The sequence below is a fragment of the Rhinolophus sinicus genome, linkage group LG10 (genome assembly GCF_036562045.2).
Source record: "Rhinolophus sinicus isolate RSC01 linkage group LG10, ASM3656204v1, whole genome shotgun sequence".
NCBI lineage: Eukaryota > Metazoa > Chordata > Mammalia > Chiroptera > Rhinolophidae > Rhinolophus > Rhinolophus sinicus.
In genome coordinates this window covers 75,143,906-75,166,752 of record NC_133759.1, presented here as the reverse complement: position 1 = coordinate 75,166,752, position 22,847 = coordinate 75,143,906, and the positions used below count along the sequence as shown (strand labels likewise).

The 22,847-nt window shown below is 40.8% G+C and overlaps 2 protein-coding genes across 9 annotated transcripts in view; both read left to right on the top strand.

Moving 5' to 3' along the window:
- ACSL6 (acyl-CoA synthetase long chain family member 6) overlaps window positions 1-6,947 on the top strand; it is a 55,012-nt gene extending 48,065 nt beyond the window's left edge. For 5 of the 8 annotated variants that reach the window (XM_019756085.2, XM_074313478.1, XM_019756083.2 and 2 more), the window contains exon 21: window positions 3,315-3,789. In XM_019756085.2, coding sequence (XP_019611644.1) covers window positions 3,315-3,452 — 138 coding nt within the window. In that variant the 3' untranslated portion in view covers window positions 3,453-3,789. Of the gene's footprint in view, window positions 1-3,314 lie in introns of all 8 variants that reach the window. The other 3 variants (XM_019756087.2, XM_019756082.2, XM_019756081.2) reach the window with 2 other exon arrangements.
- Window positions 6,948-11,104: 4,157 nt separating this feature from the next.
- The window catches only part of MEIKIN (meiotic kinetochore factor), an 82,295-nt gene continuing 70,552 nt past the window's right edge, over window positions 11,105-22,847 (top strand). The window contains exons 1-4 of the mRNA XM_074314104.1: window positions 11,105-11,237; window positions 11,379-11,472; window positions 11,858-11,945; window positions 21,129-21,189. Coding sequence (XP_074170205.1) covers window positions 11,105-11,237; window positions 11,379-11,472; window positions 11,858-11,945; window positions 21,129-21,189 — 376 coding nt within the window. The remainder of the gene's footprint in view (window positions 11,238-11,378; window positions 11,473-11,857; window positions 11,946-21,128; window positions 21,190-22,847) is intronic.

The following is a 22,847-nucleotide window of genomic DNA, read 5'->3' as shown; positions in this document are numbered from 1 at the left end:
CTTTTTAAAGTGAATAACATTCCATCGTATGTATGTAACACATTTTGCTTATCCGTTCATCTATTGATGGACATTTGGGTTCATTCCATGTTTTAGCTATTGTGAATAATGCTACTATGAACGTAACTGTACAAATACCTGTTCAAGTCCCTGCTTTCAATTCTTTTGGATAAATACTCAGAAGTGGAATTGCTGGATCATACGGTAATTCTGTTTTTAATTTTTTGAGGAACTGCCATACTGTTTTCCACAGTGGCTGCATCATTGTTTATTCACACCAACAATGCACAAGGGTTCCAGTTTCTCTGTATCCTCACCAACACTTGTTATTTTATGTTTTATGATAGCCATCCTAATGGGTATAAGGAAGCATATACATTGATTTTTGAAATAAGTCATTTCCTGATTGTGCCCATTGATTTTTATTAGCAGTTCTCATATGACAGTAGCATCTGACACAGTGACCTCTCTCTCTCTTCTCCTGGCTTTTGTAATCCACACTCTAGTTCCTTGCTACTTCTTAAGTCATTCCTTCTCTATCTCAGGCCCAGACTACAGCTCTGTCCTGCGTACTAATACTTATACATCCAGTGTCCAAAGACCACTGGAGTGTCTCAGAAGCATTTCAGACTTAACATACTTGATCTTCCCACCTCCAAAGACTCTTTCTGCTCCTCTTCCAGTTTTTCTTCTCAAGCAAAAATCTAGAGCCTACCCAAACCAATTGTAAGTCCCGTCCTTTCTCCCTCTGAAACCTATTTCCATCTCTACAACCAACTTTACAGCTCAAATAACCATCAGTCTTGCCTCTTGGCTGTTCTTCCAGCTTCCACTTTCATCTCACTTCAATCCATTCGTAACAGAGTAATCTTTCTGGCTCTGTCTCTCACTGCTTAAAAATGGCTTAGAGAATCCTGTCCAAACTCCCTACCTTGGCATACTGATCCTTTATAATTTGGCCCCAGTCTGTCTCCCCAGCCCCATCTCTTTCTCCTCCTTCATTTGTACCACACATGCTTTAGTCTATGCTCATAATACTCCAAATGTGTTTTGGCACATGTTGCCTCTGCCTAGAGCAGCCTCCTCTCAGGCCACATAACAACTACTCCCCTTCCCTTGCTGTCGCCATCTGGCAAAAGCCTACTGATTCTTCAGAGTTCAAGTCGAGCATCCCTTTTCAATGAATCCTGTCCAAGCCTGGATTAGGTGCTATAGCAGAAATGCATTCAGCTCTAACAGAAAACCCACAGTGTCTTAAACACATAGGATGTGTTTTGTGTTTTTTCTCACATAAGAAATCCAAAGAGAAGGCAGTCAAAGGTAGATACAGGTCCTCAAAGACCTAGGCTCTGCCTGTCTTTCTACATTTTATTCTTAGTATGTTGGTTTATCACCTAATGTTCACAAGGTGGCTGCTATGGCTTTGGACATTGTTCATATTCAAGAAAGGAAAAAGGGAGAGTGGGTAGAGATAACTGTCTCTGAATCTTTTATTAGAAAAGCAAAACTTTCCCTTCTCATTAGCCAAAAGTGGATCCCATGGCTACTACCTAGCTGCAAGGGAGGCTGGAAATCAGGGAACAGGATTGTCATGATTAACATAGATCGTTTTGGCCCCAAACCAAATTAGGGTTCTGTTAGCTTGGAAGAAGTAGGGAGTGGGTATTGGGAAAGCTTGTCCCCAGAGTAGCAGTATCATACGGTAGCATTTCTCATTAGATGATAAGCTCCATGTGGGCAGGGACTGTGTCTTATTCTTCTTTGTATCCCTAGTGCCTAACACAGTACCGGACACACAGTTGTTGCTCAATAAATATCAATTGCACAAAACAACAAAATGAATGTACATGTATATTTAGCACATATTTTGAATTAATTTTTAAAAGTCTGTATTATAGCAATTGATAACCCGGTTTGCTGTTTAATGACGTGGGTCTATTATCTCAACAAAATCATTGAATTTAGACCCTATTGTCAGTCAAGACACAATTTCTTGAGACAGTGTCATTCCAGGATTCAGCTCAAACCCGGATCCTAAACTTCTCACAGAACTGATAGTCACCCTTTCAGCTAGAGCCCCAGGTGGGAGCAACCTAGCCAGGCCCCCCTAGATCAGTTCATCTATCTCTCTGGCCCCCCAGCCAGCCTTGCAAAGAGACTTCGAGATATGCCCCGTGGAACTACGCAGTGTGAACACTAAGTCTGGTCCCTCCATGCCTCCTTCCACAGATGTGATCAAATTCCATGACAAAACTATTTTTTCAGGTACACTCATCATGTCCCGTCTTCACTTCATATTCCTCCTGAGTGGCACCGTCATCTATGCAGCCATCCAAGCCAAATCCTGGGAGTCCTCGAGGCTGCCTCCCTGTTTCCTCCATTTTGCCCATTTATCTCTGAATCACCCTTAGAAGTGCTTTCTTGTCCCTCGCCCTGCCACTGCTCTAAGTGTAGGCCCTTATTTTCTGGCCTGTGGATTGGCCACGTCCTTCGGACCGGTTTCCTGCTTCCAATTGTAACGTTCTTACAAACCATTCTCAGATTTCTCTGGGAGAGACCTTTCTAATGTGTATTCAGCCATGCCATTTCCCTGTATAAGAACCTTCAGTCCCTCCCGATTTTCTTCAGCATAAAGTGTGAGCTCCTCCATAAACAGTCCCATCTACCACATCCACTTCATCGCACACCCTCATTACCTCCGACTCTATATAACAACAAGAAACCACTTACATTTCCTTTCTCACACTCACTCAGCCATTTCTCACTTCCACAGCTTTGGTCTTGGAGTTGCCTCTGCCTGGAAATCCCTATTCCACCTGCCTCTCCTCATTTGCTGGCTGTCACTCCTTCTTTAACACTCACTTGATTTGGGAAGGCTTCCCTGACTGCTCCTCCCTCTCCCCTGTGTTAGGTGCCCTTGTGTACTGTGTGCACCGTGTTGTCTGATAACTGCCCAGTGTGTCTGCTCCACTGGATGCGCACGTGCCCCTCCCTGAGGGCAGACGCACTCCTGATTCCTCTGTGTGCCCTCAGTGCCTGGCACAGAGTAAGCAACCAATTCACTTCTGCTGACTGGCTAAAGGAAGGATTAGGAAGGAAAAAAGTGGCTTTCAGACATGCCAAATAGGCTGAAATGTTATTAACATAATTTTGACCTTTAAATAGGCACAGTGTTTATATATCAATTGTTTATATACATATATCAGTGTTTATATATCAATACTTATTCCCATATGCCTGTTTACTTTTATCATGTATGCTATCAATGTTGTGTTACATTCCTGATAAAGACGTATTCTGCATTTGGTTTTTAGGTTAAAGCCATTCACATCCATTCTGACATGTTCTCAGTTCAAAATGGCTTGCTGACACCGACACTAAAGGCTAAGAGACCTGAACTGAGAGAGTACTTCAAAAAACAAATAGAAGAGCTTTACTCAACCTCCATGTGAAGTTCAAGGGGAGTTCTTCTCAGTACAATGGACCGTGTAGCAATTCATAGTTATTCCTGAAAGTAAGGAGTCAGAATGACGCAGCCGAAAATGAATAAGCTCGTGACCTTATGACGACTGAAACTTTTCCTGTCCCAAGAGGTCTTTAACAATATTTTGTCTATCATCACCAAGTACACTTTATTTTTATTAAAATGATATTGTAGCAAGCTTCTAAAAATATTGCAAATGGCAATGTAAAACTCAAGACTTTTCTCAAGAACTGTGTACTGCTAAAAGAAATATATTCTCAATGTTCACAGCACTCCTATTAAACATGAAGGAAAACCATAACTGATACATTGTACTTAATTATTTGTGGAATAGTAACCAGACACAACAAATAGCTAGGCAGAGTGGACTACCTCATTCAGTAACTGCTTGTCAAAAATCACAATGAAATCAGACTTAAAAAATTAAAATTAGGTGTACAGAATCATGCTAACTCACATTCACATAACTTCAGATTCTTCAAACATGACAATCCTTATTGATGTGAAAAAGTTTTCTTTCTAATTTTGACTTTTATTCATGGAAAATGCAAATTCAGATATTCTTAAAACAAATGTTATATGTATATAACACGGTACAAAAATCTTTCAATACATTTTCTCATTTATAAGCTCATTAAAATATTCAGTAACTACCTAGAAAAAAATGTAACGTTCAACTACTTTAAGAATAGTATGTGCATATTCATGGATTTCTTACCACGTAAATTATAAAAGATGCCTGTTGACTTTACAGTGAGTGGACCTTTGGGTAAGACTTGGGAAAAGAAACCCAGAATTCTTTCTCAGGGTAGGCAGCAGTGAATGTTCCTATGTTCCTTGCTGGGTTCTTCCAGTCTTCCATTCTCAGTATGTCCATGCCAGGCCTGGGAAACCCAAAATGGCTGTAATTCTGAACAATTTCACTTCCTTTCAGTAAGATTATCAAAGCAAAGTGTGGGGAGGAGGGGATGTTGCTTCCAAATAAAGTAATTTTTCAACAACATAATTTTGAAAAACTTCTTCAAAATACCCCGAGAAAACTTTTTATGTCCATGTTAGATAAATATCTCCTTAGTGCATAATTCCATTCATAAAATCTTTAAATGCCTCTAAGCTCACCCATGAAAGCCTCTCTTGCATTATGTATTTAGACACTTCATGCACCTGGATGTCAACAATTTCATGTAATTAAAGCCCAACATGGACAGCAATTAAGGTCTAAGCTACAGATTGTCCATCTGCAGAAAGAACCAACCCTGGGAAAGTGTTTTCTTTAGAAGCAGGACTATGAAAGCAGAGATGGGGGCCGTGTTCACAGTCCGGAAGCTCATTCCCCTGGCGCAAATGGAAACTGAGAGTAAATGCTATCAGTTAGAGCTGTGTAATCACACAGCCCTACAGGATGAACCTGCATCCATGATTCTACATTTTTAGTCCATTGTAGGAAAAAGTGGACCACAGCTTCATTGGATGAATTGATCCAGTTTTTACATATATTCCTTTGGCATCTTCTCTTTGCAGACCCACTATTTGCACTTACAAATTTGACTTTCGTAAAGGAGCTCATTCTAAGCACCTTAATTTTTAAAGGCATTTCTGAATAAACAGATACTAAAAAGTGTCCAATGCCACATCTATATTGTGTTAATTTTTTATATTTGATATATAGTTGACTAATTAAAAGGGAAAGATCATTACCTGGATTGGATATTTGCAGTATTTTAAAGGCAAGTAGTTTCACATCTTGAAGAAAACGAAGCTGTTTCCCATTGTCATTCCACTCAATTGTGTAGTTGGCTTTGTTTCCAAAAGGGTTTTGACAATGTTTTGTAAGCAAATAATTTAAAACTTATTTTGATCCTATTTATACCACATAGTACTTAGATATGATTGATTATGGACAAGTTAAGATTTCTTATTTTTCTTTGAAGCTCTTATATTTCTACTGGCCTTCCTGATCTGTGTGAAATCATCACACTTGGGCGGATAAATAAAATACTGATGTGCTGACAAAAGTGAACAGTGGGCCCTAAACATATTGCACTTACATTTATCTAGTCCTCTGTTTAACTCTACTGAATTTTTAAAAATAAAAGCGTAACGAAAATATGTATTAACAGAAAAATCCTTCAGATTTCCCAACTTTATTTGGGGTGGGAAGGAGTTTGTGTTTCTCTCGCACCAATATAGAAAAAGGCAATGTACTTAAGACATTCATGTGCATAGTACACATCAGATCTGATTTAAGTCTAGAGGTATAACAGAGATCAATTTCTTAAACATAAACATGTTCTTAAATATTTGACCTTTTATCTGTTTCTCATTCAAATGTGTTAGTAATTCTCACATTTTACAAACTACTCTTGTGTATATTATAAAATAGAATATATACCATTTGTTTTCTTTTACTCCCCCTGCCCCCAGGTAAGAGAGGAAACTGACCAAGTGTGTTGTGTAGGCCTGTTCCATGTGTTAGCAACTCACAAACTCAGGAGTCCAAGGAATGAACATACCATATCTCCCTCACATGAGCAAGTCAACCTTTCATTCCTAATTTAGGTGAAAAGCATGAGAAAAATTAGAACTTTCCATTGCTATTTTTATAGTCAGGTAATGCTTTAAGAACTTGAAAATTGGCAGTTAACTTGATTGTATTACCCATCCAAGAACCAATAATCGTTTATTTTTCTGCAGTAAAGAAAATGAATTATTCTTTATTTTCCAAATGTATAAAGCACAAATGTGATATAGTTATTTAGAATACAAAATACTACAAAATGAATGTAAAGAATGGAAAAATGTATTTTTGCATGAAAACAGACTACTAACAAACTTGCTTAATATCTCAGGAAAAAAAGAATGAATAATCATATGTAAAACGGATAAACTGTATGTTGAGCTAAGTTGCTGTATTTTCTTGCCTGTTTTTATTTTAAGGAAGCATATACATGAAAAGCAAAATGGATCCTGGTAGTCTGAATTTTCTCTCAAGTATGCTGCACAGTCCTTTCCATGAATCTACAATTAACTGCAGTAAGAATGGGAGTAGCATTCAAGTGAGGACAAAACCCCAAATGAGAATCTCCAGTTAGAACACATGAATGAGTATCACCCAGAGGCAATACCTAAATAACTGGAATGCAAGCATTTCTAAAGCTGGTCCCAAACTGGAAAGATTTTCATGAGGTGACAGTGGCTTTTAAACATTCATTTGACTGGTTATTTTAAGTTTCCTTGTTAAGTCATTGCAACAATTGCATGGGGGGAAGATGAATATTTTTTTGAAGCCTTGCTTATTCTACTTTCAATTTTTAAAAATGAGATTAAAATATTACTTTTTAAATATGCATAAAAGTATCTTACCTATAATTATATTTAGTTGCTTTGTTACAATAGCATGCATATCAAATATAAAATGCATTTATGAAAACTTTTGTAAAAAATAAAGATTTTTTTCCTCAAAGTTGCCTGTAATTACTATTTTATGTATTTATATCACATAATCCCCTGATGTTAGCATATCTGATAATCATCGATCATAATGCTTATGGTTAACATGGTATTAAGCTGTGTCAGTAGTCTGCATACTCTACATCCTCTGTAAGGGTCCCTAAACTTCAAAGACTTATCCTTCCCCAAGAGGCTGTTCTTTACTTTGTACCTTTGCTATTACCAAATGTGTCCTGGATTTAAATCATTTTTATGCTTTTAAAAGAACAAATATCCGTATTCAAGTTTTCCATCATGATGGCCCTTAAACAATATTTCCATAATGTCTTTTATCCATATACAAGTTAACAGGTACACTTAAAATGGTGCCTTTCTGCCATGTCTAAATTATGCCAAATCGGCCTCCTACATATATTTGCTATCCTCCACTCCTCTCTATTCTCACAACTTGTAGTGTAACAGGCGCCATTCTCATCTCTCGTCTGGACTATTACAGTGTTTTCTTAGTCTTCTGTTTCCACCCCAACTTCTTTAAATTTCAGCATCCACATTTCAGTCAGGGTGACCTTTCTAAATTGAAAATCTGGTCATGCCAGTCTCCTGCTTAATATTCTTTCAGAGACTTCCCAGTTTCCAAGATAAAGTTCAGACGCCTTGGTTCAGCACACAAGGCCTAGTACCTCTTCTGCCCTTGCCTCATGGAGCCGTGGCTCTAATCATACCAACTACTCTTTGTGGTGCCCTAAAAGCATCATGTTTTTCTGTAATTCCATGCAGCACATCTGGTCGCCTTTTCATAGAATGCCCTTTCCTTTAATCTCTGTAACTCTTACCATTCATCTCTTAAAACTCAGCTCACTTATATTTTTCTCTGAGAAGCTTTCCACGTGGATGACTGGCTGATTGTCCCTCTGCCCCACTCCCACTCAAACTGAGTTGCTTGAGATTATAGCCCCAGTGCAGAAAGTCTGGCCTATAGTGGATGCTCAAGAAAAGCCCATTAAATAAAAATCCCACCTTAGCTTTTTTTCACATGTTGCTTAGCATTAAGATGGCCATTTGAAGTTACATTTCATTTATCACTGAAGTTTTTTTCCATTCTTGTCAACTAAGCAAAAATAAACTGGTTTTCAGTTGGACCCCAAATCCTGTGGATGGTACCAGAATTGAAGATGCTTAGTGGATCCACTCCATAAAACAACATTCAGAAAGATTTCCCCTGGGCTCCAGGGAATCCTAAACCCATGAACTGGCTGTTTTCCAAAAATCTTCAGAAATCTCTTCAAAATTTGGAATTTGGGGGGCTGGCCTGGTGGCTCAGGTGGTTGGAGTGCTGTGCTCCTAACACCGAGGTTGCAGATTCAATTCCCACGTGGGCCAGTGAGCTGCGCCCTCTACAGCTAAGATTGTGAACAACAGCTCTCCCTGGAGCTGGGCTGCGGTAAGCCAAAGGTTGGTGTGAGCTGCCATGGGCTGCCACCTGCTGCTAAGTGCTGCATGAGCTACTGTGTGCTGCTGTGAGTGGCCAGTGGCCGGCAGCCAGCATGAGTGGCCGGCAGGCTGAGTGAGCTGCTGTATGCTGCCATGGGCTGCTGTGTGCTGCCATGAGCAGCTGGCAGCGTGTCGGGCAGCCATCCGACGACTGGCGACTGACTGCCTGGAGAGGGGGAAGCTCAAGGCTCATAATACCAGCATGGGCCAGGGAGCTGTGTCCTACAAAACTAGACTGAGAAACAATGGTTTGAACGGGAGTGGGGCGGGGGCGGCGGGGCTGAGGTGGAAGAAGGGGAAAAATAAAATTTGGAATTTGTTTTCCCATGGAAGCTAGCATCTCCATAACTGTTCCAAACCTAATCAAACTGGTCACATGACTGAAATAAAACATTGATAGTAGAATTCTGAGTCTAGATATGGGAGCAGTACAATGGGGAAATGGAACTTTGATTTAACACTCATGACTGAATGCTTGTGCTGGCGTTTGTGTATTTGGGGATGGAGTGAGGGGACATAGAAAGATGACTGAGTTGAGATGTCTCTACCCTACCTCACCCTTTAGTAGTGGACACATTTCCTTCCTCTTTTATAGACTGGCTTTCGGTGAAACTTTTAACAGACCAAATCTGTAACCCCTTCCCCTCCCCCATGCTACCAAGGGCTTCAAGCGCCTTTTCTTACTCCCCCATCTCTTTGCCAGCTATTTGTTAGAAGGAATGGGAGCATGACAAGCATGCTAACCAAATGCCAGGAGATCCATGCCACTTATGCCAATCATCTGTCATAATGAGCCTCCCTACGCTGTGGTTTCTTCAGCTGCAAAATGAGGGGGCAACCAGATCATCGCTAAGGACCTTTTGACCCAATATGGCGATGGGGCATCATGTGCAAAAAGGATCGTGCACTGAAGGGCAGAGTAGAAGAATAATTACGCCTGCCTAAAATAATTTAATCCCTTCACACCACAGTCTATAAATACAGAAGTCTCCTTCCAGTTGGGGAGTAGGTGCCATTACAGCATGAGCTCACCCTTCTCCATTCCTTGATCAAAGAGTAAAATTTCTTTTCTGCTTAACAATACTCAGTTTTGTTCTACTGGTGTCAATGGACCTTGATTTGAGTCGCTGACCCAGAAGCATTGGCAACAGCTATATATACGTGTTTATATTTACACACATAATATTGGAGCATCACAGAAAAGTCTTTGAGCGTTTGTAATTTTGATGCCAGCGGAGCAAATCCCCTGGTGTGGAGACTCAAGCCCTGGGCCAAGAAGATTCTTGACTTCACGTAGGAAAGAATTCAAATGTGAGCTGATACAGAGTTTAAAGTGATGGTGTTCAGAAAGCTTGGCCAAACGCTTGGCGAAGCATGGAGGAGGGGCCTGGAATAGTGGTTTCTTGGCAGCTCAGGAAAGAATTCAAGCACGAGCAGAAACGAAAGTGAAGCATGGTTAACTTTATTCAAGCAAAGAAGAAGAAAGAAGCAGGTTACTCCATAGACAGAGTAGCAGCACTCCTGCCCGAGTTTGAAACTATTTTTGGTGCCCGTTTAATTAGGGGCTGTACATTCAAACTTGTAGGAGGAATAGTAGGGTGTTTTGGAAGTGACGGAGATTTCTTCTTCTGCAGCTGGTGATAAGTTTCAAGGACAAGTTTCAAAAAGGGCTGAGAGTTCTTGTTCTACAGCCAGTCCTGCCTTTTATCTACCTCAATTTCATCTCTACAAATGCATTTTTAATATTGTGAAATGGCATTTAAAAAAATAAGATGGTTATTATGTGCGCAATATGTTTATCACATGCAGCAAGATGGTCCAACCTGGGTGTATGGAGGGAGGGGGATGTCATTCCTATAATTGAGCGAAGCAAAAGAGCTGAGCCCCAGGGCACTAAAATGGGTGCCCCTATGGAATTCTCCACTTTGACACAAGGCTGCCCAGATAGTCTGGAAGTAGCTCCTGGGCAGGAGGTAAGGGATTCTGCTTGTCCTTGAGAAGAAACTTCTGGAACCTAACACTTTCAAATGCTTGGTTAAACTCTCAAGTACCATGACCCCTCAGTTGATTGCTGAAGAGGACACTCCCTGTTGCTTTAAAGTGCTTTCATTCCTCTCTGACCTTCCTGCACTGAGTCAGGCTGACCCATGCTAGGCTCCCTGTGCTCAGGTATCTAAAACTCCATTACCAAGGCTTTACTGCAGCGGCGATAAGGAGAGCAGCTGAGGCATCAGTAGCACTTGTTAGGCCTATGAGACTACTGAGAAAGTTAAAAGCAAAGGACCAAGCTCCTGTTGGAGGAAAAAACATGTTCTCAGTGAGCTTCCCTTCAGTATGACGCATGTGGGGCTGCACCAGGGGCCACGCAGGCCACAGTCAAGTACCCGAGCTCCACGTCTCCACAAGGGCGGGGCGGCAGCCATGTTACTCCGTCTTCCCAGAAGCCTCCACGCGGGTTGGCGGCGATAAAAAGGCGGGAGCGAGGCGGGCGGGTCAGGGTGAGCGTCAGGGTCAGTGCTGCTGGCCTGGGCCTTTGCTGCTTTGTATACCACTCTCTGGCTTCTCCTCAGGCCACCCCCTTGACGTTGACTCCCTCCCACAGTAGCTGGGCTCCTCAGGAAGGCGACCAGACAGGCAGTGGAGGGCCAAGAGGTCCTTTGAGGAGTAGGGTGAATGGCAATGTGGCCGCTACGGGTCTATACCCGCAAAAAGAGGGGCGGCCAGCGGCTCAGCATGACCCCGACGCCGGACCTAGGCCCGTCAGCGACAGTGGAGGCCCCCCCAGGTCCGGGCCGAAGGCTCGCTGCCCACTGTAAGCCCCGCTGGAGTGGCCTGGGGGCGGGACCGGGGAGGGCTAAGCAGGCGGAAGCCCGCGGGGCCGGGCCTTGGTCCCAGGGTCTCCGGAGCCCCGGCCTCCAGGGCTTTTGTCCTGAAACGTGCCTCCCTCATTCAGGCTGGAAAGGAAATGACAAGGCGCACGGTTTGCGGAAGATAGTGGAGAAAGCGGAGCAGAGTGTGCCGGGAGGTAGCAGCTCTGGGCCATTGAGGTGCGTAGTCACGATAGACAGCCCTATGCCTTCTGCTCTCCTCAAAATTGCAATCCTAATTTTCTGCTGAAAGCTTCTCATTCTAAGAGACAACAAAGAAAATAAATAGAATACTCTGATTTCACTCTTCACAGAACACAGACCCAGAAATTGGACTTAAGAAAAAATTATATGTATATAAAAGAAATCTTGCCAAGTTACCTAAAAGTAAGTGAGCTAAAACCTCCAGGAAAGCAGTCGTGGCATCAATAGGGTATTGGTACAATTCATCCGGTCCTTACTTTTTCCTAATGATGTCCCCGAAGATCCTTTCAGATTCTGAACAGTGAACAGAGACGTGGAGAGCCAAGTCCAGACGGTGCAAACTAATTGTGTTGTTTGTTAGCTCGCAGTTACGAGTTATGGGAGAGAGAAGCCTGAAAGAAAATAGCACTAGTGAAGAGACCCAGGATGAGAAGATTGCTCCGTTGAGTGTATGTATGCTTCTCCTATGATCCTTGAATACACTTAGTGTACCGACCAGCGGTGTCTGATGTACCTCCAGATGAAAGTATAATAGAGGTCTTTGTTCAATAGAGACTACATAGCTTTCTAATGTTTTTATAAACACTGATAGAACTCTTTAGACAAGGTCTTGAATTTTTGATTCTGGTAGTTTCATAGCCATGCGTTTTCGTGTTTTCTTTCCCTTGACAAAAATTTTTGAAATGTCTGTCACTGCCTAATTTTCTGCATTACAGATGTAAAATGTTTTTTTAATGTTTCTTATGTTTGATAGCATTTAAACATTTTAAAGGCATTTTCATGTTTTCCCATTAACAACTAGAAACAGGATTTGTTACCATTAGAATATTATATAACTTCTTTTTTTAAAAGATTTTTTATTAAAATACAGCTGACATAAAATATTATATTAGTTTCAGGTGTACCTCATAGTTATTTAACAGTACCCATCTAGTTCTATACAGTGTTATTACCACATGTTTGATTATATTCCTTATGCTAAAGAAGTGATCACCATGCTAAGTCCAGCAACCATCTGACACTGTACCACACTATCACAATATTATTGATCTTTTTTCCCTTTTTAAAATTTTCAGTTAGATTTGACATTCAATATTATTTTATATTAGTTTCAAGTGTACAGCATAGTGGTTAGACATTTATATAATTTAGGAAGTGATCCCTCTAACTAGTACCACCTGGCACTATACATAGTTTTTACCATATTATTGATTATATTCCTTTTACACCCTCATGACTATTTTTTTAATTAAAGTTTGTTAGGGTGACAATTGTTAGTAAAGTTACATAGATTTCAGATGTATAATTCTGTATTACATCATCTATAAATCCCATTGTGTTTTTACCACCCAGAGTCAGTTCTCCTTCCATCACCATATAGTTGATCCCCTTTACCCTCATTTATTACCCCCCTCCCTCCTTACCCTCTGGTAACCACTAAACTATTATCTGTGTCTACGAGTTTTTGTTTCTCATTTGTTTGTTTTGTTCTGTTTTGCTGTTTTTGGTTTATATACCACATATCAGTGAAATCATATGGTTCTCTGCTTTTTCTGTCTGACTTATTTCGCTTAGCATTATAATCTCAAGATCCATCCATATCATCGCAAATGGCACTATTTCATCTTTTCTTATGGCAGAATAGTATTCCATTGTGTATATATACCACAACTTCTTTATCCATTCATCTATCGAAGGGCATTTTGGTTGTTCTCATGACTATTTTGTAACTACCAATTTGTATTTTTTAAGTTTTTTGTTTTTTTTTTATAATTTATTTTTTAAATTTATTGGGGTGACAATTGTTAGTAAAATTACATAGATTTCAGGTGTACAATTCTGTATTACATCATCTATAAATCCCATTGTGTGTTCACCACCCAGAGTCAGTTCTCCTTCCATCACCATATATTTGATCCCCCTTACCCTCATCTCCCACCCCCCACCCCCCTTACCCTCTGGTAACCTCTAAACTATTGTCTGTGTCTGTGAGTTTTTGTTTCTCATTTGTTTGTCTTGTTCTTTTGTTGTCTTTGGTTTATATACCACATATCAGTGAAATCACATGGTTCTCTGCTTTTTCTGTCTGACTTATTCCGCTCAGCATTACACTCTCAAGATCCATCCATGTTGTCACAAATGTTCCTAGATCATCTTTTCTTACCGCCGAATAGTATTCCATCGTGTATCTATACCACAACTTCTTTATCCATTCATCTATCGAAGGACATTTTGGTTGTTTCCATGTCTTGGCCACCGTAAATAAAGCTGCAATGAACACTGGAGCACACGTGTCTTTATGGATAAATGTTTTCAGATTTTTTGGGTAGATACCCAGGAGAGGGATTGCTGGGTCATATGGCAATTCTATTCGTAATTTTTTGAGGAACCTCCACACTTCCTTCCATAACGGCTGCACCAGTCTGCATTCCTACCAACAGTGTATGAGGGTTCCTTTTTCTCCACAGCCTCTCCAACACTTGTTACTATTTGTCTTGTTGATGGTAGCCATTCTGACTGGGGTGAGGTGACATCTCATTGTGGTTTTGATTTGCATTTCTCTGATGATTAGTGATGTTGAGCATTTTTTCATATGTCTATTTGCCATTTGTATGTCCTCTTTGGAGAAATGTCTCTTCAAGTTCTCTGCCCATTTTTCAATTGGGTTGTTTGTTTTTTCGTTGTTGAGTTGCACGAGTTCCTTGTATATTCTGGATATTAGCCCCTTATCAGAGGCACTGTTTGCAAAAATCTTCTATTCAGTTGGTGGCCTCTTTATTTTGTTGATGGTTTCTTTTGCTGTGCAGAAGCTTTTAAGTTTCATATAGTCCTATTCGTTTATTTTAGCTTTTACTTCCATTGCCTTTGGAGTCAAATTCATAAAATGCTCTTTGACCCCAAGGTCTATAAGTTTAGTACCTATGTTTTCTTCTATGCAGTTTATTGTGTCAGGTCTTATGCTTAAATCTTTGATCCATTTTGAATTAACTTTGGTACATGGTGACAAATAGCAGTCCAGTTTCATTCTTTTGCATGTGGCTATCCAATTCTCCCAGCACCATTTATTGAAGAGGCTGTCTTTCCTCCATTGCATGTATCTATGTATCTTTTGATCTCTCCTCTAACTTCTTCTTTGACCCAGTCGTTCTTTAAAAGTATGTTGTTTAATCTCCATGTATTTGTGTTTTTTCCTGCTTTCCTTTTGCAGTTGATATCCAATTTCAAAGAATTGCTTGGTATGATTTCAATCTTCTTAAATTTGCTGAGACTGATTTTATGTCCCAATATATGGTCTATCCTTGAGTATGTTCCGTGTACACTAGAAAAGAATGTATAGTCTGATGTTTTAGGATGAAATGCTCTATAAATGTCAATTATGTCCATTTCATCTAATGTGTCATTTAGGGCTGCTATTTCGTTATTTATTTTCTTTAAGTCCCCTAGTATAATTATGTTTTGGTCAATTTCTCCCTTTAGTTCTGTTAGTAGTTGTTTTGTATATTTCGGTGCTCCCTGATTGGGGGCATAAATATTGATGACTGTTATGTCTTCTTGTTGTATAGTCCCCTTCACCATTATGAAATGTCCATATTTGTCTCTTGTTATCTTTTTCACCTTGAAGTCTGTTTCAGCTGATATCATTATGGCTACACCTGATTTTCTCTGGGTACCATTTGCTTGGAGTGTCAATTTCCACCCTTTCACTTTGAGTCTATGCTTGTCCTTGTAGCTGAGATGTGTCTCTTGGAGACAGCATATGGTTGGCTTTAGTTTTTTATCCAATCTGCTCCTCTGTGCCTTTTTATTGTTGAGTTAATCCCATTTACATTTAGGGTGATTATTGATATGTGAGGATTTCCTGTCATTCTATCTTTAGTTTTCTGGTAAGGCTGAGTCTCCATTGTTTCTTTGCCTTTTGTTGTTGTCTATTATTTCTGTGTGGTGGTATTCTATGATGTTTCCCTCTGTTTCTTCTTTTATTACAGTATATATTTCAGTTCTGGATTTTTTTGAGTGGTTACCCTTAAGTTTATGTAAAAGAAAGTTTGATATTTAGAGTATTCCATTTTCTTCAGCACGCTTACTTTCTCCATTCCCATATTCGGTTCAGGCCTTTACTCTCCCCTTTTTGAGTTTTGGTTGCCACAAATTGTCCCTGTTGATGGTGGTCGAATAGCCTCCTTTAGTATTTCTTGTAGTGCAGGTCGTGTATTAGAAAATTCCCTCAGCTTCTGTATGTCTGGAAAGGTCTTTATTCCTCCTTCATATCTAAAGGATATCTTTGCTGGATATATTATTCTTGGCTCATGATTTCTCTCTTTCAATAGTTTGAATATTTGGTTCCACTCCCTCCTGGCTTGTAGAGTTTCTGCTGAAAAATCTGATGATAATCTAATGGGCTTTCCTTTGTAAATTACCATCTTCTTTTCCCTGGCTGCCTTGAGGATTCTTTCTTTGTCGTTGATTTTAGACAGCTTCAATACAATGTGCCTTGGAGAAGGCCTGTTGGGATTGAGGTAACTAGGTGTTCTATTTGCTTCTTGGATTCGAGGGTCCAGTTCTGTCCACAAGTTTGGGAAGTTCTCATCGACAATTTGTTTGAATATATTCTCTGTTCCCTTCTCTCTTTCTTCTCCTTCTGGTATGCCCATTATTCTTATATTGCTCTTTCTGATGGAGTCAGAAAGTTCTTGTAGAGTTCTTTCATTTCTTTTAAGTCTCAAGTCTCTTTCTTCTTCCATCTGTGTAATTTCCAGGTTTCTATCTTCGATGTCACTGATTCTTTGCTCCATCTGGTCAACTCTACTACCTAGGCTGGTTATTTCATTCTTAATTTCTTCTATTGAGTTCTTAATCTCCAGAAATTCTATTTGGTTCTTTTTTCAAATTTCAATCTCTTTCTTAAAATGCTCATGCTGTTCTTTGATTGTGTTTCTGAGTTCATTTAACTGCCTATCTGTATTTTCTTGCATCTCGTTGAGTTTTTTCAGAATTGCAATCTTGAATTCTCTGTCATTTAAGTCACATATTTCTGTATCTTTAAGTGCCTTTTCTGGAGATGTTTCACTTTCTTTCTGAGCTATCTTGTTGCCTTGGTTATTCATGGCAATTACTGGTTTACTATTTCTCTTCCTAGACATCTACAGGAGTGGCTTCTGCAACAGGTTGATAGGAAGCGGTCTTTCTTTTGTTTTCCAGTACTTGTTGGTAGAATGTTTTATTTTTTCTCCGACTGCAGCTTATTTTTCTTCTCCCACACGGTAGTGCTATGTTTTCTCTGCACTATTCCAGCTTCTCACACAATGGGGGGATTCCCTGGGAGACGGGCTTCTCCTCTGTTAATAGTTCGTCTAGGTCACAGGGCACAGTGTCCCGATGGGTATGTGGAGAGCTTTTGATGTTCCAAAGCTCTTCCAGCTCCTGATTCAGAGCCTGTATGTTTCAGCAGTTCTGTTTACTCCTGCAGGGATCCGCCCAGATAGGTGGGGTCAGGGGCGGGGTGAGTTGTGAGAGGTGGCCCAGAGCAATGGCGGCGACCACCACCACAGCCGGTCCTGCTTCCACAGCTCCCTCCCCTTTGCCAGAACTAGTTGGGCTGCGAATCTGTGTCTGCAGTCCATAGTTCTCAGAACAGCAAATATTCTGTTCTTTTGATCTGACACTGCTACTGTTCTGTTTCTAGCACCGGGCAGGTGGGGGCAGGGCGAGCTCTGGGAGGGTAGGGAGGGGGCGGATCGTCTCAGTGCCTAAGGCTCCGTTCTCTGCTCGGCAGTGAGGGCTTACACCACCGTTTTCAGCCTTCTTCCCTCAGTCTTTTCTCCGAGGTCTCTGCCGTGAGCGTTGGGTTCAGCCGTGTTATATGCTGTCCCCTCAGCCCTGTGGGAAGTGGAGCCCTAGCAGTCCGAGTTCTTCCCTCTCCCGCAGCTGCGGTAGCTCTAGGAAATAGCGAGCTCAGAGCACTGAGCTAGGTCTGCGTTCTGTGCCCGCGCAGCTCCGTCTCTGCACTTCTCCCTTCCCTCCCCCCCCCCTCGCGCGCGCGAATCTCCCACCTGTAGGTGAGTTTGGTAGTGGACCTCTTCGTCTTGCCTGTCTGCTGTGCAGGGAGTCCTTTGTGGAGTTTTTGTTGTGCAATTCGTTGTAAATTCCAGGGGAGCTTTACAGAGGCTCACCTCACGCCGCCATTTTTCCTCACCTCTCCAATTTGTATTTTTTAATACCCTCACCTTTTTCACCCTGCCCCCCACACTGCCTCCCATCTATCATCCTGATAGATCCAATACCTATCTGGCGCCATACATAGTTATTACAATATTATTGACTATATTCCTTATGCTGTACCCTGCATCCCCATGACTATTGTATAATAACCAATTTGTATTTTTTAATCCTTTCCTTTTTCTCCAATTCCTAACCACTTCCATCTTAAAGAAGTCCCTCTCCAGTTCCTCGTAATACTGGTTTGGTGATGATGAACTCCTTTAACTTTTTCTTGTCTGGGAGCTCTTTATCTGTCCTTTAATTCTGAATAATAGCTTCGCTGGGTAGAATAATCTTGATTATAGGTCCTTGCTTTTCATCACTTTGAATATTTCCTGCCAATTCCTTCTGGCCTGCAAAGCTGACATTCTTATGGGGGCTCCCTTGTAGGTAACTAACTGCTTTTCTCTTGCTATTTTTAAGGTTCTCTCTTTGTCTTTAATCTTTAACATTTTAATTATAATGTGTCTTGGTGTTGGCCTCTTTGAGTTCACCTTGTTTGGGACTCTCTGTGCTTCCTGAGCTTGTATGTCTATTTCTTTCATCAGGTTAGGGAAATTTTTTGTCATTATTTCTTCAAATAGATTTTCAATTCCTTGTTCTCTCTCTCCTCATTCTGGTACCCCTATAATGCAAATGTTGATATGCTTGATGTTGGCCCAGAGGCTCCTTAAACTATCCTGTTTTTTGGATTCTGTTTTCTTTTTGCTGTTCTAGTTGTGTGTTTTTCTGCTACCTTATTTGCTACATCGCAGTTTAATCCTCTGCTTCATCTAATCTACTGTTGATTCCCTGCACTATACTCTTCATTTCTGTTAATGTATTTTTTATTTCTGACTGGTTCTTTTTTATATTTTATCTCTCCATTTTTATGTTTCCTAACTCTTTGTTAAAGTTCTCCCTGAGATCAGTGAGCATCCTTATAACCAGTGTTTGGAACTCTGCATCTGATAGATTACTTGTCTCCATTTTGTTTAGCTCTTTCTCTGCAGCTTTGTTCTGTTCTTTCATTTGGGACATGTTTCTTTGTCTGCCCATTTTGGCTGCCTCCTTGTGTTTATTTCTATGTATTAGGTAAGGCTGCTATGTCTTCTGATCTTAATAGAGTGGCCTTATGTAGTAGGTGTACTGTGGGGCTCACTGGTGCAGTCTTTCTGGACACCTGAGCCACATGCTCCAGTTGTGTCCCTTGAATGGGTTGTATGTGCCCTCCTTTTGTAGTTGAGCCTTGGTTGATAATTGCACATCAATGGGATAGACTGACCTTGGGCTCACTGGTTGTGAGGACTGGCCTTAATGACAGTGGAAGAGTTGTTGTGCAGGGGCTGACCCTACAGAGCAGGATCTGCCTCAGCAGGGCTCTGGTGCCTGCCCATTCATCCCTTGGGAGAGTTGTACTTGGAGGCGGCTGGATGATGCTCCAGCTTGTTTTGAAGCTGGCCACTGGGGGCTCCAGGCCCAGGACCACTTTGGAGGGGATCTGCTATAGGTTAAGTTCAGCCACAGCCCATGCCCCACCTGGGGCCACTGGGCAGGAGCCACAAAGAAATCCACAGATGGCTGCTGCTCGTGCCATGCTTGGATGCTCCTTGAGAGGCCAAGCCGCGAACCAAGGCTGGCCGCCACTAGTGCCAGCCTAGGGCTGCTCAGCGAGAGGTACAGGATATGGTCAAGCCAGATGCTGCTTGTCTGGGTTCCGTGAACCTTTTGAGATACCCTAGGAAAGTCTGCAGCATGAGCTAAGGCAGGCAGTTTGTACGAAAAAGTCACTGGAAGTGGCTTGGGTGTGTCCAAAAGTTGGGCGGGGCGTGGTCTCCAGTCGCCAGGGTGTGGCGAACTAATGGCAGAGACTCAGATATGGTGGCCACCTGTGTCTGCATATCAGGAAGGGGGAGGGCTCAACAAAGAAACAATGGCCTCTACCAGCTCCTCCATCCAGGAGAAAGCCACCTCTCCAGCCCCCACCCACTTCAGACAACTCAGTTCTCTACCATATGTCCCTGCCTCCTTTCCAGCTGTTGCCCAGCGCTGGAGCTCAGAGCGAGTGGTTCTGTTGGTGGGTAAGTCCGCACATGGTCCCTTTAAGAGGAGTGCTTGGGAATGCAGTCGCCCTCTGTCTTCACTGGTTTTTACAACCAGAAATTATGGGGACTTCTCTTCCTGGCACTGGAACCCTGGGCTGGGGTGAGACTGGGACTTCTCACTTCTCTGGGGGTAAGGGGGACCTCCACAGTTGTAATATCCCTCCCGATCTTCAATGGTCACACATGGGTGTGGGACCAGCCCATTCTGCATCTCTGCCCCTCCCAGTCTTCAGTTGGCTTCTTCTGCATGTCTTTAGTTGTAGAGCTTCAGTTCAGCAAGATTTTAGGCAATTCTCAATGATGGTTGTTTAGTAGTTTAGTTGTAATTTTGATGTGTTCATAAGAGAAGGTAAGCATAGCATTTACCTACTGTGCTATCTTGGTATCTCCCAGAAAATTATATAACTTCTTAATCTACTGTATTTCATTTGGATTCTGTACAATATTTTAAAGATGTATAGCAGTAGTTTGGAAAACTTGGATTTTAAAAATTGTCTGTGACTCTTCTGACATTGTCATTAAATTTGATAGTTGTGTTTCAGTGTTTCAATTTACATATTCCTCTATAACATGTTTTTGGGCAGAGGGCAGTTTCATTAAAAAATTTTTTTTCAAAAGGCTCTTACCCCAGGTTATAACAGTGTTAAGTGTTCCTTGTAGATGATTCAGATTATGCAAAAAAAGTGTTTAAGCAATTTCTTTTAATTTTTGTATATTTCTTTCCATTTTTTTGGCTGTGCCTTTTTTTCATTTTACATATTACCTGATTGTGTATTCCTCCAACATTAAATAGTCTTCAAAATATGATTTTTAGTGTCTGTATAGTGCTTTCTCTTATAGAAAGGTACTGTAATTTGTAGTACTGTTTTGCTGTGGTTGGACAGTTGAGATTGTTTCTAAGGTGTTGCTGTTATAGATATCATTAAACATCCTGCTGCAGAAGTTTTTTTTGTGTACCTGAAATTGTTTTCCTAAGACAAATACTTTGCAGTGGGTCAAAGGTTGGATCAGGTTTAAAGGTTTTGATTCATGTTTGCAAATTGACACCATCGTACCTGAAACTTTAAAAAAATGTCCACAATATTATATTTTAATATTTATTTTCAGATTTAATATTAAATATAAGATTATACCTGTGATCAATAGCTGAAATACTATTATACATATGAAACTAGTATACAAAGTTGACATTAGTTTTTCATTTTCAAAATAACCAAGTCAATGTGATATAATATTATAAGATAAAAGTATTCAATCTCATAATTTGTACTATATGTTTAATTCTTATAGGAGTCAGTGACTGATGACCTCCAGGTTGCCAGTAGTTCATCAGATAGTGAATTAGTATCAGGTAAGACTGTCAAATGTGAACTCCCTCAGTTATCTTTCCTACAAACATAAGCATCCATTTGTATCTCTTCCATCTTTCCATCTCAGTGGAAGTGGTATCTTTCTCCTAGTCCACGATGAATCCTTCTGCCTGTGCTGACCTTCATCCTCAAAGCCTTCAAATACACACCTGTAAATTACAGCTGTGTAAGTGCTACAAAAGAGAGATTGACTTCCGTGTAATTAATCAAGTTTTAGTTAGAGAGATTAGGGAAGGCATCCGTGAAGCAATGGCAATTCAATTGAGATCTGAAGAAGAGTAGATAGTAACTATGCAAAGAGGTGAGTAAAGAGTAATCCAGGGAGAGGAAACCGCATGTGTAAAGACCCTAACGTGGGACTGAGTGTTATGTGCTCAGTAAACTGAAAGAAGGCCAGTGTGTCTGTAGTACAGAGAAGAGGAGGAGATGTGATAATAAGTCAAGGTTAGACAGACAGAGAGGCCTTGTGTAGCCTTGCAGACCATGTCAAAGCTATTGGTGTTTATCTTTGGAGCAGCAGGAAGCCACTCGAGTCTTTTAAATAGAGAATGACACGATCACTTTAACTACAGTATGGACAGAAGTAGAAATGGATGCAAGTAGACCAGTTAGGAGGTGATTGCTGTAGTTTAGTGGAGAAACGGCACTTTAGTGGCACTTTGTACTAACAGAGGACATTGGAAATGGGAAAAAGTGGGCTTATATGATTGCTAGTTTAAGGAAGTAAAACTGAGAGAATTTTGCAAATGAAGAATGAAGGAAATAGAAGTATCAATGATGACACCTGTTTCTGGCTTGCATAACTGGATATATAAGGTGGTGCCATTTACTGAAAAAAACAAACCAAAAAAACTTGTTTGAGGGAAAGATCGTAAATTTCATTTTTTTAATATTAATATATTAAATTATGGGTGCCTTTAAGATGACTAAGCAGCAGTGTCAAATAAGCAGTTGGATATGGAGGGCAGCTGATAGAAATTTGTGAGCCACCTACATATTGGTGTAATTGAAGTTATTTTTGAAAGCAAGGAAGGATTCCATCAGCACACCAGAAATACTGAGGAATTCTTAAAAGCATATGAGATCAGATTAATGAAGAAAAAGAGCAGACAAAAACCACTGCAGAGGTAAGAATAGTTCTAGAGATAATTGAAATGCTTAGTCAATAAGTGCAAAAAACTATAATAGACGGGACCTTAAAGGAAGTTTCAAGGTGATAGAACTAATATAAAAGTTGACGTTAGTTTTGCATTTTCAAAATAACCAAATCAATGTGATATCTATTCCTAGATTAAGCACTATATGCCCTGGCCTCTTCTCCTCATTCCCTTCTTACTGAAAACACTGGCAGCTACCAGTGCCTGTTGCCAGGATGAAACCCTGGGACCTACTCCCAAGCAAAGTGAACTAAGGGGTTGGTTCCTAAGGTCAGTGTTGGTGCTGGAGTGAGAAACAGAGGAGAGTCTGAAGTAAATCCAGATTACTGCAAGGGTAGAAGAGGGAGAAAAAAGTAAAAGAGATAGATTATACTGATGCTTTTAAGGATAAAGATACAGGATGGCTCTCTGAAGTGGGAATTCTGACGCAGGAGACTTCCAGTATGGACACTAGCCAGATAATTAGGGCAGTGTCCCCATGT